This window comes from Aquarana catesbeiana, linkage group LG03 (genome assembly GCF_042186555.1).
Source record: "Aquarana catesbeiana isolate 2022-GZ linkage group LG03, ASM4218655v1, whole genome shotgun sequence".
Lineage (NCBI taxonomy): Eukaryota > Metazoa > Chordata > Amphibia > Anura > Ranidae > Aquarana > Aquarana catesbeiana.
The window spans coordinates 691,615,340-691,630,836 of NC_133326.1; the positions used below are offsets into that span (position 1 = coordinate 691,615,340).

Below are 15,497 nucleotides of genomic sequence, written 5' to 3' on the forward strand. Positions count from 1 at the left end.
CATGGCTACCAGGTCTTAGAATATTTTGTGACTCTGTCTTGCAGTACAGCCTCAATCCACAACCAGAACACTAGGTCAAATGCCTTCCTAATATCAAGGAAAAGAAGGCAGGAAGGGTGTGTGCCACATGGATTATTAAATATTGTCACTGGTTTGACGTAATGGGATACATTCCACTTGGTCTCTATGAATCAGGGAACCAGTGAAAGAATTGAGATGAGCTGCTAGGATTTTAGCCAGTAATTTTACATCCACATTGAGTAAGGATATAGGCCTAAAATGTTACCATGACATGGAGTTCGGCTTTGGGATCATGGTGATAACAGGATTCAAGGTTTCCAAGCGGTAGTGTTGCGAATTGAGGAGGACATTGAAGGTGGACGTGAACATTGGGACCAGTAGGTCAGCAAATTTTTACAGTAAGCCATCGTCAAGCCATCTGGGCTGGGACATTTGTTAGGTTTAAGTGATTTGATGGCCACAAGCACTTCTTTCAGAGTGATTGGACTTTCTAGTGGGTCTCATTGAAAGGTGGTGAGTTTAGATAAAGTAAAGCGTGAGCAGTCCACCATCGACTGATTCAGAGGAGTGTCAGCACTGTAAGGAGGCGTTGGCAAAACTCATTTAGTATTTTAGGGGATTACATGAATACCAGTAGGAGTCTTCAAGCAAATTGGTTTAAAGCTATGTTCCAGTTTTCCATGGTCCTGGGCTAAGAACGTTGTATAGTATAAGTGCCTAGATCTGTGGACCGATTTCTCACTGTCACTCTGTCAGAAAGAGATCAAGCTTGCTTCAAGCTTTATCTGGACATGTTTTATTATCTGTTGTTGGGGCATTTTGGAAGGAGGTGTAACAACTTTGAAATTCGGCATCTAATTTTTAAAGTAGAAGTCAACAGTCCTTCTTGAATCGAGATGCTACTTGGATGCAAGTCTTACAAATGGCCGGTTTATAATCTTGCAACAGGTAAGCAGTAAAATTTCAGAGGTTGTGTTATGAGTGAGGTATTCTTTGATCGCTATTTGTATGTCCATCTTAAGGGTCGGGGGAGTCAGTAGGAAATAATTAATACACCAGGATCGGTCAGGACTCAGGTATTAATGAGGTCGGAGTCAAGATAACTGTGTTATGGCCTGACCATGCTAACAGGAGTATGAAGGACAAGATTAATACTGGGATAGACCCAATGCAGATGAAGATACTGTAATGCCGCGTACACACGGTCGGACATTGATCGGACATTCCGACAACAAAATCCATAGATTTTTTCCGACGGATGTTGGCTCAAACTTGTCTTGCATACACACGGTCACACAAAGTTGTCGGAAAATTCGATCGTTCTGAACGCGGTGACGTAAAACACGTACATCGGGACTATAAACGGGGCAGTAGCCAATAGCTTTAGTTTCTTAATTTATTCTGAGCATGCGTGGCACTTTGTGCGTCGGATTTGTGTACACACGATTGGAATTTCCGACAACGGATTTTGTTGTCGGAAAATTTTATAGCAAGTTCTCAAACTTTGTGTGTCGGAAATTCCTATGGAAAATGTGTGATGGAGCCTACACACGGTCGGAATTTCCGACAACAAGGTCCTATCACACATTTTCCATTGGAAAATCCTATCGTGTGTAAAGGGCATATGATCTATTCTCGAGTGGGTGGGAGTAGAAAGTGTGTTGATGGAATACATTCCCCCAAGTATCAAGCAAGGAATGTTGGTGTAGAAGTGCTTGCAGGGTAGCATAGTCCAGAGGTGTAGAGTGAGTTGCAAAATGGGTGTCGTGGAGTCAAACTATATCAGCCTTGTAGGTGGCAAATGTTTTAAAGGCCTCAGAAATTATTCCTGAGTAATTAAATAATCAATTACCATCTTGGTTTCTTCGCCCAAAAAATAAATATATATTTTGTGTTGTTTGTAAACACCTTTTGAGCCTTTATGGGGTCTCATGCATTTAGGGATTGTGGAGCTGTGCTATAAACAGTTTTTAATGTGTTCATTCCAGTTCATTCCAGTTACAGTATATGGTACAGTATATATTGTTTATGGCGAGTCCAAGTTAGTCAGACTTTTTCAATGTTTTGAGAGTTTTTTATAGATTCAGTACACCTGTATTGGCAAGTGTCAAAGCAATGTGATATACAGTATATTGTATTGCTCATGCAGCCTAAGCTTAACTTGGAGCATTCATAGTAAAATATGAATTTAATGAATAGGAGTCCTGCAAGCATTTTTCTAAATCAAGGGCTCATGTGAAAGAAATTACACAGGCAATAACCACATTTTAATAAAATTGATAATGGTGATTGGGCATTTGGTTGCCACATCCATAAGCGGTATGGGAAGGCTTAGTTAAACGTTCTATTAAAGTCTGACTGTGGGCAGTTTTATTTTTATTAAAATGGGCCCCAAGGCAGGGCAAAAACTAAAAAAGTAGCTCAGACTGAAATATCCACCTTTAATCCAGAGCTGCCCTCTGCAACATTTCTTCTATTCTACCATAAGATGTCCTCCTTTTCCAATTTCAAAAGCCAACACACAACTTGCATTCAAAGTAGAAGACATTTTATGAATGAATGAATGGGTTTCATGACCCCTCCCCAAAGGGGGTTTTACCATGGCCCCTTTAATTTATAGTTGCAAAAGAGGCACTGATCATCATTGTGTCAGTGCTGCTCTCTACATCAACAGGACTTTCCCAGGTGCAAGAAGAAAGTCTAGTGCATCACATAGTTGAAGATTCTGAAAAAGATAAGTAGAAATAAAATTAAAGACTTACACCTTGGAGGGCATCCAGGGGGGTAAGAACAACTAAGGATCTGAGCCTGGAGTTGAGCTTTAACCAAATGAATACAGCATGATATACAAAATACGTCATTAGAAAACCATTCAGTGAATCTGTACTTTTACTTTATGGATACTTAGCATCAATTATTATTAACATTAATTCATCAATGTTTCTTTCCAGTTAATTTACAACACTTTATTCAGAGACTATTCCAATACAGACAGTCATCCAGCTCCACTGAGGGCTACATCTACTTCTACACCAACATTTCCAGTAATCGGCCCTCAACGTGAAGAGCTTAACAATCTGCTGAAGAGGATTGAATGGCCCCTGGCTCCACCCAATGTATCCTTGGAATTTTCCACCCACCCAAAAACTTCTCAATATTTTATCATCAATCCTCGGGCTACTTATATGATTGGTGAATCACTGGAGGTTCTAATTATAGCTAAGGACCACAAAGGTCGGACAAAGAACTATGGTGGGGATTTTTTTTATGTGAAGCTTCACTCTTTGAGTCTGAAAGCCGGAGTGAGTGGCTCTGTTACAGACCATAATAATGGTTCCTATACAGCAAGGTTTATTCTTCAGTGGTCTGGAGAAACTAAGATCTCTGTTAGACTCATGCATTCCAGTGAACTTATTGCAATTTTACATCAGCAGAGGGATTCTCGACCAGACAAGGTAATACAATTCATCAGATAGTTAGTTAAAATAGCAGTTAGTTAAAATAATAATGAAAATGTTCTCCAAGAAAGAGCAGAATTAATCACAATTTGCTGCTTATAGAGAGCTTATGTTGAGTAATTTTGGCTAAATAGATTTTGCAATTGCGGAGTTGTGCTAACAGAGATAATACCAATTTTGCTCATTAAGCTGCTGGTGTGAAAAAAAAGACAAAAAACATATTAACTCTGTGGCACATGCATCACAGACCAATACACAAAATAATAATACCACTGATGGTTAGTCAACACTTCCACAGATGGATACTAGGGATGGGCCGAACAACCCCCCCTGTTCGGTTCACAGCAGAACTACCAAACAGGGGAAATGTTCTAACCTGAACAGTGAACAACATTGAAGTCTATGGGAGCCAAACAGAACAATCAAAAGTGCCAATTTTTAAGGCTTACAGTGGCTTGAAAAAGTATTCATACCCCTTGAAATTTTCCACATTTTATCATGTTACAACCGAAAATGTAAATTTATTTTATTGGGATTGTATATGATAGACCAACACAAAGGCGCATATAATTGTGAAGTGGAAAGAAAATGATAAATGGTTTTCCAATTTGTTTACAAATAAATATCTGAAAAGTGTGGCCTGCATTTGTATTCAGCCCCCCTGAGTCAATACTTTGTAGAACCATCTTTCACTTTGTAGAACCATCTTTCACTGCAATTACAGCTGCAAGTCTTTTTGGGCATGTCTCTACCAGCTTTGCCCATCTAGAGAGTGCTCTGGTCAGATGAGACCAAAATTCAACTTTTTGGTCTAAAAGCAAAATGCTATGTGTGGCGGAAAACTAACACTGCACATCACCCTGAACACACCATCCCCACCGTGAAACATGGTGGTGGCAGCATCATGTTGTGGGGATGCTTTTCTTCAGTGGGGACAAGGAAGCTGGTCAGAGTTGATGGGAAGATGGATGGAGCCAAATACAGGGCAATCTTAGAAGAAAACCTGTTAGAGACTGCACAAGACTTGAGATGGGGGCGGAGGTTCGCCTTCCAGCAGGACAGCTACTCTAAACATACAGCCAGAGCTACAATGGAATGGTTTAGATCAAGGCATATTCATGTGTCAGAATGGCCCAGTTAAAGTCCAGACCTAAATCCAATTGAGAAACTGTGGCAAGACTTGAAAATTGCTGTTCACAGATGTTCTTTATCCAACCTGAGAGAGCTTGAGATATTTCGCAAAGAAGAATGGGCACAAATGTCACTCTCTAGATGTGCAAAGCTGGTAGAGACATCCCCAAAGTATTGACTTGGGGGGGCTGAATACAAATGCACACCACATTTTCCACATATTTATTTGTAAAAGAAAAATGTTGAAAACCATTTATCATTTTCCTTCCACTTCACAATTATGTGGCACTTTGTGTTGGTCTATCACATAAAATCCCAATAAAATAAATTTACGTCTTTATTTGTAACATGAAAAAATGTGGAAAATTTCAAGTGGTATGAATACTTTTTCAAGGCACTGTATTTACAAGTAATTGGCCATAAAAGGGATATGGGGGTCTGAGTACTGCCCTGGGAGACATGCATCAATATATATATTTTTTTTATTGATTGTTTTTTTTTTTAAGAGCAGTGATTTTAATTATGCTTAAAGTACATCAATAAAAATGAAAATGTATTTAAATATAGTATATATAAAGATATTATAAGATACTGCCCTGCCCACCAATAATATCTCCACCGCGCCTGCTATAAACAAAGAATGAAGGTGAAATCACAAATCCATATATGTGTATATATAGAGAGATGAAAAAATGTGTGGTGAACCGACTCCCCACAGCTAATGTGAAGCTGCCCCTTTAAAATAAATCTAATATAAAATATTTAATCTAGTGTGCCTGTATTGTTTTGAACCCACCAGGGCAGAATGACCTGAGATTGGACTTCAAGGGCTTTTACTGCTGCAGGAGATGCATTTGCTGCAGGACGGTCAAAGTAAAACACAGAGGGATAAAAAGTGTGACTAATAGGGATGGAGAATCCTTTGACATTAAGGAGTTCAGTACATGCAACTCCTCACATGTAGTATATCTCATGTGGTGCCCTTGTGGCCTATTATATGTGGGGAGAACAAAGAGGCTTTTAAGGATTAGAATCTCAGAACACCTAACGAACATAAAAAACGGTTATAAATACCATAGCGTTTCTCTACATTTTAAGGAAAAACACCAACAGGACCCCTCCCTATTGCAGTTTTGTGGGATAGATGTAATTCACCCATCATGGAGGGGCTCCAATAGAGTTAGGAATCTGTCCCAAAGGGAAACTAGGTGGATATTTTTATTGAAGAGTCTGGCCCCGAGGGGGTTGAATATAGAACTAAACTTAAACTGTTTTATCAATGATTTTTAGTGGTACTTTATTCGTAATCCCTCGAGGAGTGAATATTCTTAACTCTGGCTAATGAATATATCCATATGATGTGAATGTTTAGGGGGAGGATATACTAGCCGAGATAGTAGATACATGTATAGATCATTAGGTATCATTATGGATTAGATATGAGTCACTTAGCCTGTATATCAAATCTGAGGTGGAGTAGGATCTATGGGTAGAATCAGTTTTAACATGCGATTATTTATTTATTATTCATTCTTTATGAATTACTCAGTATATACTTAATATGTTTAGCATATCTTTGATCTTTGATCAAAGTTTATTTTTATTCAACATGCATATTAGTTAGCAATCACACATGGAGTTTAATTTATTTTTAATGAAAATTGATTGCAATATTTTAATTTTTTATTTTATTTTATATATATATTTTTTTATATTGAAATAATTCATTACCCAGTACATATCCATGCATGTATGTGACTGACACTCATAGTATATGTATGCATATGGAGTAGGAAGACACACATATATAGAAAGATATTTCTTTATATGAGGCTTATTAAGATAGTATATACAGTGTGGACGTTTATTTACTCACACATATACATGTCTTTTATGTGAGTAACATAGGGGACCCAGTAAAAAACATGAGAGCGGCACAGGCAGAGATTGTTAGTGTGCTCTGCTGTCAATGTTTACAATATGTTTTATGTGATATAGTGATTGATTTAATGTGTAACCATGTGTGTCATTAACTACATAGAATGTATTTATCGTTGGTATCACCAGTCCATGTCATTAAATTATCTGACCCCTGATTTGCACCGCTGTAAAGTTCTCAGCTCAATTCATACAGCGGGGACCCGAGATGTGCGCATGCGCGAAGCGCGGCCTAATAGACGCAGGCGGAATATGCATATAAGGGATGAGTGACAGGGAATACGGCCTATCCCATGAGTAAGTCAACTTGTGACGAAACATGTCGGGGGCGTGGCCGTGAGACGTGACACACAGTGCTGCTATCCATACTGAGGGAGAGAGGTTGTGATTACACGGAGGCACGGAGGATCATCCAGGGAGGTGGTGAGATTGAACGCTTTGCGCCGGCACACCTAGGGTCCGCCGTGACCATTTGTTGCATCTGGTTCCACCGCACACAGTTTGATGTGATCTGCACCTTATTTCGGCTGGTTTTTATCGTTTTAAATGTGAGTGAAATGTTGGAAGATTGCAGTGATTTTAATAAAAGTGTGAAATTGGTTTACACTATTGGAGCACTCATTATTTCTTTCATGTGGACCCCATGTATAAACAATCACCGTGGAAACAACGATTGATCCTATTACCCGAGGGTGGTAAATAAGCGATTTTTGCCGTGCATGAGAGTGCTGGCAAAATTAGTCGGTGAGTTTTACTCTTGAGGGAGTGGAAGCACCGTGCACCAAGGGAGAGGTGGAAGATATACGTTATCACCTTGTTGTATCAAGATTGATCACTTCTTTAGGACACTATCTATCACGTGTGATGTCATGTCGTTTTTTGGACTGATTTTTTGAAAATGTGGAGATTGCATTGAATTTAATTTAGTGCATGCTTAGCATGAATATTTTTGCACTTTTATCACTGGAGAAGTATTGATATTTATGTTTAAAAGATTCAGTTATTGATTGTGAGTATCATATACGGAGAGGGTCACACCATCACTGTATTGAAACAACACCTATATCACATTTAGTGTGGTTTATATCATTTTTTTGCTTTTGCATTTTATAGTTTTGTTCACCTTCATTCTTTTGAGTATATGTAGTTACGGGGACACCTTTAGGGGGTCACACCATCACTGGTTTGAAGCACATGAACACTTTAATTGATTTACAGCGCCTCTTATTTTGTCTTTGGGTGCCTGTGGGTGATTTGTGACAATACAGGCACACTAGATTAAATATTTTATATTTAAATATAGTGCCTGGGGGGTCCCCTTGATGTGCCTGTAAAGTGGCGCATCTGTAGCATGCATAAAATATGCTACAACAAAAATTACTTTTCTAAAGAAAAAAATTAACGAGTCAAATCCCATTTAAAATGACTTGTGGTTACAATTGCCAGCAACAGGCTCTTGAAAAAATAAAGAAAAAAACATTGTGGGCCCCCCCCCCAGTCCATACCAGTCCCTTTTGGTCGGGTATGATTTTAAGGGGAACCCAAGCCAAAATAAAAAAAAAACCACGTGTGGTCCCCTCCAAAATCCATACCAGACCCTTATCCGGGCATGCAGCCTGGCAGGTCAGGAAGTGATTGTCGGTGTCTGCGGGTGGGGGGGCTTATCAGAATCTGGAAGCCCTCTTTAACAAGTTTGTCACATGACATTATGTGATGTCAGAAGGGGGCGGTGCCAGAGGGTGATGCAGCCAGGTGGCCCCACCCCTTGCCTATATAAGAAATGTAAAAGCGCAGAGCTGGCATACAGCAGGAGGCCAGGAGGCGGAGCGGGGTTTTTTTGTGTCTGTTGGGTGATATGATTGACAAAGGATTTACATTGAGGGACACTATTTTTTTTTTTTTTTTTTAATAAAGAACTGGTCAAAAACAGTTTCTTGTGGTTATTAGTTTTGTACACTTTTTTAGTGAATGGGTAGGGGTGCGATGTACCCGATACCCATTCACATGGGGGGACCGGGATCTAGGGGCAGCCTTGTTAAAGGGGGCTTCCAGATTCCAATAAGCCTCCTGCCCACAGACCCCGACAACCACAGCCCAGGGTTGCCTTGTCCCCAAAGCACCCACCCTCCCCATGTTGAGGACATGTGGCCTGGTATGGTTCGGGGGGGAGCTCACTCGTCCTCCCCTTCCCTGACCTGCCAGGCTGCATGCCCCGATAAGGGTCTGATATTTTGGTGTGGGGTTCCCCTCCCAATCCATACCAGACCCAAAGGGTTTTTTTCTTTTTTCTTTTTTTTTTCTTTTATTTTATTTACTGGCACTTTTTTTATTCAGCTGTCAGCAGGGAAACCCATTGACAGTTGATGACTCATCAGTTGTTAAGTTGTTAAGGACGCGGCGGCCGGCTTCTTGGCCCTACTCCTTAGCAACCAGCTTACACTGCACCCTGACTGAGCAAAGCTTTGCCCAATCAGGGCGCAGAATGCACTGTGCAGCGCTCAGTGCATTGCAGGGTGTTCGTCGGGGGAAACACCGGCAAATGTTTGGCCCAAACTCATGCTCGGGCCAGGGCCATCTTAAGAGCATCATGGGCCCCTGGGCAATACAGTGCACTGGGGCCCTGTCTACACACTCACGCACGAGAATTAAAATGCAAATTATTAATAAGGCTATATTTATTGGTACTTCCAACAAAATCATTATTTAAACATGAACACAACGTTTGGACAATATAACAGGAGTTTGATAGGCACAGTGGCAGCGTTTGATGGGCACAGTGGCAGCATTTGATGGGCACAGTGGCTGTGTTTGATGGGCACAGTGGCAGCATTTGATGGGCACAGTGGCTGTGTTTGATGGGCACAGTGGCTGTGTTTTATGGGCACAGTGGAAGCTTTGATGGGCACAGTGGCAGCTTTGATGGCACAGTGGCAGCTTTGATGGCACAGTGGCTGTGTTTGATGGGCACAGTGGCAGCTTTGATGGGCACAGTGGCTGTGTTTGATGGGCACAGTGGCAGCTTTTGAGGGGCACAGACAGTGGCTGTGTTTGATGCACAACTTGAACGTACTTAAGTAGAGAGTGTTAGACTTACTTGAGGCTGCCGGCCTGGTGCAGTACAGTGTGTCACTCACAGCAGCAAGGCAGCGCCAGCTGTCAAGGGCCGTCTCCACACTGCTCCCTCTCCACGCTCTCTGAAGAACATGGCAGAGGTGGACGGAGCTTGTTCACTAGCTGCTGGAGCGGCCGCGGCACGATATGAATGCTGGGGCGGCCGCGACTGCGGCCTCGACCGACGTCACTGGTTTCTAGCTAGATGCCGGGCGGACGGCGATTCTAGCAAGTGAGCAACCAGTGCAGTCAGTGAACTTTAAGCAGCAGATTGCAGCACTGAGGATCGGTCCTGGATGGGGCCCTCCAGACAACTGGGGCCCCCGGGCAATTGCCCAGCATGCCCAGTGGAAAAAATGGCCCTGGCTCGGGCTGAACCGTTCGCCCAAACCTAATGGGTACACATCCAGCTCACAGCTGAGAAGTATTCTTCGAACAAGCAACAGAGTATCTATGCTCCCTCCCAGACACCATCTGGGCACCTCTCCCCAGGGATTGGCTTGGGCTGAATAATTATTCAGCTGCTGATTTGACTCTTCCAACCTACTATCTTCCAGAACTCTCCAGACAGATGGGAGGAACCAACTATCCCTGCAGCCAGTGAAACACAGAAAATACCAAAACAATGTAACTCAACATGTAGCTCAAATCGGTAATAAACTGCTGCAATAAAAAAAATATTTCCCCTGTAAGACAAATGCATAATACTATCACATTATGCAAGACTTACCATAAAATGAAGCCCTCCAGCTGCACGCTATCACCGTTGACAGGGCTTTTATCTTTACCCAGTCTTTCTTCCATGTGCGTGGGAGCACTTGTTTATGGCACTAACTCTGAAGGTCCGGCACAGTATGCCGGACCTTCAGAGAGCATGTGCCAGTGACGTCACCAGCTGCAGGCAGTGTAAATATCTCCTAAAGTTTAGGAGATAACCACCGTACACCCAGAGGTAAGCCTTATTACAGGCCTACTGTAGGTACAAGATGAAAAAGTGGGTTTACTACCACTTCAGCTGATTACAGTAAACCAGTAACTAAATTTATCTAACCTAGCACCTATCTAGGAGGGTGTTATAATAAATAGCGCTTAATCACACAATTTAAATAAAGAACGCAGATCCATGTAGTTACTCAACAAAATTATAGAAGGTCTATTGTAGATCTAATGGTTCAAATAAGCGTATATCACATGCTGTCTTAATGCATTTCACCATTACACCATTACATTTATAACAGACCTCTGGATGTTTGGTTTTCACCATGTGGACCTGTCCAATCTTCTTTACTTGCTTTAACCTGCCTTAGGGAGAAGTTGGTTGCAAAAAGAGATTAAAGCAGCTTTAAAGCCTAACTCCAGGTACCTTGTGACTTTGGACCAAGCCATACCTGATACCATCCTGATCATCCATACCCCATGCAGCGTGCTCATCACTGCCAGGGGCTAACCGGCAACTTTTTGCCCAGCGGGTAAGTACAACCCAGAGGACCATGGTGCAACGACTCGGCTTTCCCTCCCACTCTCCCTCTTCCCTGCCTCCTTCCGACCCCCACCAGACACTTTTGTCATCCAGGTAAAATAAACACAGGGAAAAAATGAAACAATAAATCACATTTTATGTATATAAATATACAGGGATACAGTTTGTGTGTGTTGACAGCACATCATTAAGAGGACTTTCAGGTGTCAAAATAATACCGAGAACAAGCGATAAGTCACAACCAATGTAAATTAAAAAAATATATATTATTACAAATATTAATGATTAAAATATATGTCATAGAACTACATAGATAAATAAAAGATACTGTCATTGCTAGTGTGGTTGCTCAGAAATTACACACATCCCGTATTGCCCAAACTACAACACAATAGTTGGTCATATAAGATAACGTTATGGGTTAATAAAGTAGAATAGTAATGTATCACGTGTTAAGAGTGGAAGGGGCTTTGATGGTTAAATAAAACAAAAGCCTTCTTGTACTCATAAAATATGCTGACATTTTTGTCCTGCAAGCCGGAGTCTCACCGACGTGTACAAAGCTGAGCACAATCATTATTTTAAAAGTATAATACTGCCATTGCGTATGATTTTGTATACATTGAAAATAGACAGAGAGCTAAAAGTAATCACATACAGGTACATGATTTTGGCTTAACAGCGGCCCTGCCGCAGTGTACGTATATGGAGTGGTCCTTAAGCCATTAAAGAAGATGGGCTACAGCAGCAGAAGACCTCACCGGGTGCCACTCCTGTCAGCTAAGAACAGGAAACTGAGGCTACAATTCACACAGGCTCACCAGAATTGGACAATAGAAGATTGGAAAAATGTTGCCTGGTCTGATGAGTCTCACTTTCAGCTGCGACATTCAGCTGGAAGGGTCAGAATTTGGCATAAACATGAAAGCATGGATCCATCCTGCTTTGTATAAACGGTTCAGACTGGTGGTGGTGTAATGGTGTGGGGGATATTTTCTTGGCACACTTTGAGCCCCTTAGTACCAATAGAGCATTGTTTAAATGCCATGGCCCACCTGAGTATTGTTGCTGACCATGTCCATCCCTTTATGACTACAGTGTACCCATCTTCTGATGGCTCCCTCCAGCAGGATAATGCACCATGTCACAAAGCTCAAATCATCTCACAACTTGTTTCTTGAACATGATAATGAAGTCACTGTACTCCAATGGCCTCCACAGTCACCAGATCTCAATACAATAGCGCACCTTTGGGATGTGGTGGAATGGGAGATTTGCATCATGGATGTGGAGCTGACAAATCTGCAGCAACTGTGTGATTCAAAAAATACAATGTTCAGGGATCATCATCAGCATTCAGACTTTATAAGATAGAACATGAAAGACACATAGCAGAGGAGAGCAAAAAAAATCCCAAGAAATTCTTTAAGTATGTAAACAGTAAAAAAGGGAGGACAGACCATATTGGCCCCATAAAGAATGAGGAATGTCATCTGGTTACAAAGGATGAGGAGATGGCGAAGGTATTGAATTTATTCTTCTCCTTAGTCTTCACAAGGGAATCGGGGGGCTTCAGTAACCAAAACTACAGTGTTTATCCTCATGACACATCACAGGAAGCACCTCCATGGTTAACAGAAGACAGAATTAAAATTAGACTTGGGAAACTTAACTTAACTTAAAACTTAAATCACCGGGACCAGATGGCTTGCACCCGAGGATACTTAGGGAACTCAGTCAAGTAATTGCCAGACCATTGTACCTAATTTTTACTGACAGTCTACTGACTGGTAGGGATGAGCTTCGAGTTCGAGTTGAACTCATGTTCGCGGGGTTCCCCTTAAAATCCATACCAGACCTGAAGGGTCTGGTATGAATTTTGAGGGGGACCCCCACGCCATTTTTTTTTAAATTTTGGTGCGGGGTTCCCCTTAATATCCATACCAGACCTGAAGGGCCTGGTATGGAATTTAGGGGGACCCCCACGCCATTTTTTAAAAAAATGTTGGCGCGGAGTTCCCCTTAATATCCATACCAGACCTGAAGGGCATGGTATGGAATTTAGGGGGACCCCCACGCATTTTTTTTAAATTTTGGTTTGTGGTTCCCCTGTGGGGAAATCCCATGCCATTTTTATCAATGAACTTTTATGTGTATTTTCGGACCGACAATTCATTATAGCCGCGAGTAGTTTTAAATGACTGTTTTCCTTTGAAATGTCATTTTGCTGTCAAACTGTTCTAAACACGGGAAACATGCGCCCCTTTACAGGCATACTATAGACACCCCCCAGCTACGAAATTTAAAGGAATATTACACTTTTATTGTTTCACTTTAAGCATTATTAAAATCACTGCTCCTGCTTCTTTCTGCATTGATACATGCCCCCTGGGGCAGGACCCGGGTCCCCAAACACTTTTTATGACAATAACTTGCATATAAACCTTTAAAATGAGCACTTTTGATTATTCATGTTCGTGTCCCATAGACTTTAACAGTGTCATCCCTACTGACTGGAATGGTACCAGCTGATTGGAGAAAAGCCAATGTAGCACCAATATTTAAAAGGGGCCCAACATACATCCCTGGGAATTACAGACCAGTTAGCCTAACATCAATAGTATATAAACTCTTGGAGGGGATGATAAGGGACTATATACAGGATTTTAGTAATGAGAATGGTATCATTAGCAGTAATCAGCATGGATTCATGAAGAATTGTTCTTGCCAAACCAATCTATTAACTTTCTATGAGGAGGTGAGTTGCCAGCTAGATAAAGGAAGGCCCGTAGACATGGTGTATCTGGATTTTGCAAAAGCATTTGACAAAGTTCCCCATAAACAGTACAAAATAAGGTCCGTTGGCATGGACCATAGGGTGAGTACATGGATTGAAAACTGGCTACAAGGGAGAGTTCAGAGGGTGGTGATAAATGGGGAGTACTCGGAATGGTCAGAGGTGGGTAGTGGGGTCCCCCAGGGCTCTGTGCTGGGACCAATCCTATTTAATTTGTTCATAAACGATCTAGAGGATGGGATAAACAGTTCAATCTCTGTATTTGCGGATTATACTAAGCTAAGCAGGGCAATAACTTCTCCGCAGGATGTGGAAACCTTGCAAAAAAATCTGAACAAATTAATGCGGTGGGCAACTACATGGCAAATGAGGTTCAATGTAGAAAAATGTAAAATAATGCATTTGGGTGGCAAAAATATGAATGTAATCTACTCACTGGGGGGAGAACCTCTGGGGGAATCTAGGATAGAAAAGGACCTGGGGGTCCTAGTAGATGATAGGCTCAGCAATGGCGTGCAATGCCAAGCTGCTGCTAACAAAGCAAACAGAATACTGGCATGCATTAAAAAGGGGATTAATTCCAGAGATAAAACAATAATTCTCCCGCTCTACAAGACTCTGGTCCAGCCGCACCTAGCCTCCCTGGCGGTATGATTATTTCAGATTTTAGGTGCTGAAAGCGGTACAATTATTTTGCACAGAAATTTGGCGTTTTATATTATAGGCCTGTAATTCTTAGGAATAGTTCACTTAAATCTGTCCAAACAAGAGTCTAGTAGACATCCCGGGTATGATAAAGTTTGAAAAACAAAATAAAAAATTATAATATAATAAATAACTATAAATAATTATAACAAATAATAATATAATAATAATAAAAATTATATAATAATGTAATCAAATCAAAAACACTGAAATTTGCTCAGTTGCAGAATTTTAGCTTTCGTTACTTTTAGTGTTTGATGACGGATCTCCCCACAAATCACTATCGCTCAATTCTGCAAGTGATTCTAATTTATTATCGCTTTTTTCTAGCTGCTCTAAAACCACTTTTGATGTAAAGAGACAGTTTTGGTTGCTATGGACAATCTCCAGTTTCCTGGCAGAAAGAACAGTTTTATATATATAAAACTGCATGCAGGACACTGGACAGACCACTAGGGACAAAGGGGATGTGTAATTATTTGATACAGTACTGTAATCTGTAAGATTACAGTATGCTGTATCTATACTGTGTGTTTCACTTTTGAATTTACCGCCGAACTCCGTCCCCGTGCGTCGCAACGCTCGCAGGGAACGGAGCTCGGCACTGTGAATCGAGCGAGACACAGCGGCTCGCCGATCACAGCGGGGAGACATCGCAGGATCCAGGGGACAAGGTAAGTATCCTCTTCCTGGATCCTGCGATGCAAGCCCGAGTCTGGCTCGGGGATACCGCTTTTGGTATAAAAAATCCAACCCGAGCCAGACTCGGGAATACCGCCAGGGAGGTTAAAGTATGCTGTCAAGTTCTGGGCACCAGTCCTCAGGAAGGATGTACTGGAAATGGAGCGAGTACAAA

The 15,497-nt window shown here is 41.5% G+C and overlaps 1 protein-coding gene across 1 annotated transcript in view; it reads left to right on the top strand.

Moving 5' to 3' along the window:
- The window catches only part of LOC141133579 (NXPE family member 3-like), a 68,459-nt gene that overhangs the window by 23,734 nt on the left and 29,228 nt on the right, over positions 1-15,497 (top strand). The window contains exon 2 of the mRNA XM_073623042.1: positions 2,973-3,476. Within this exon, the coding sequence (XP_073479143.1) occupies positions 2,973-3,476 (504 nt within the window). The remainder of the gene's footprint in view (positions 1-2,972; positions 3,477-15,497) is intronic.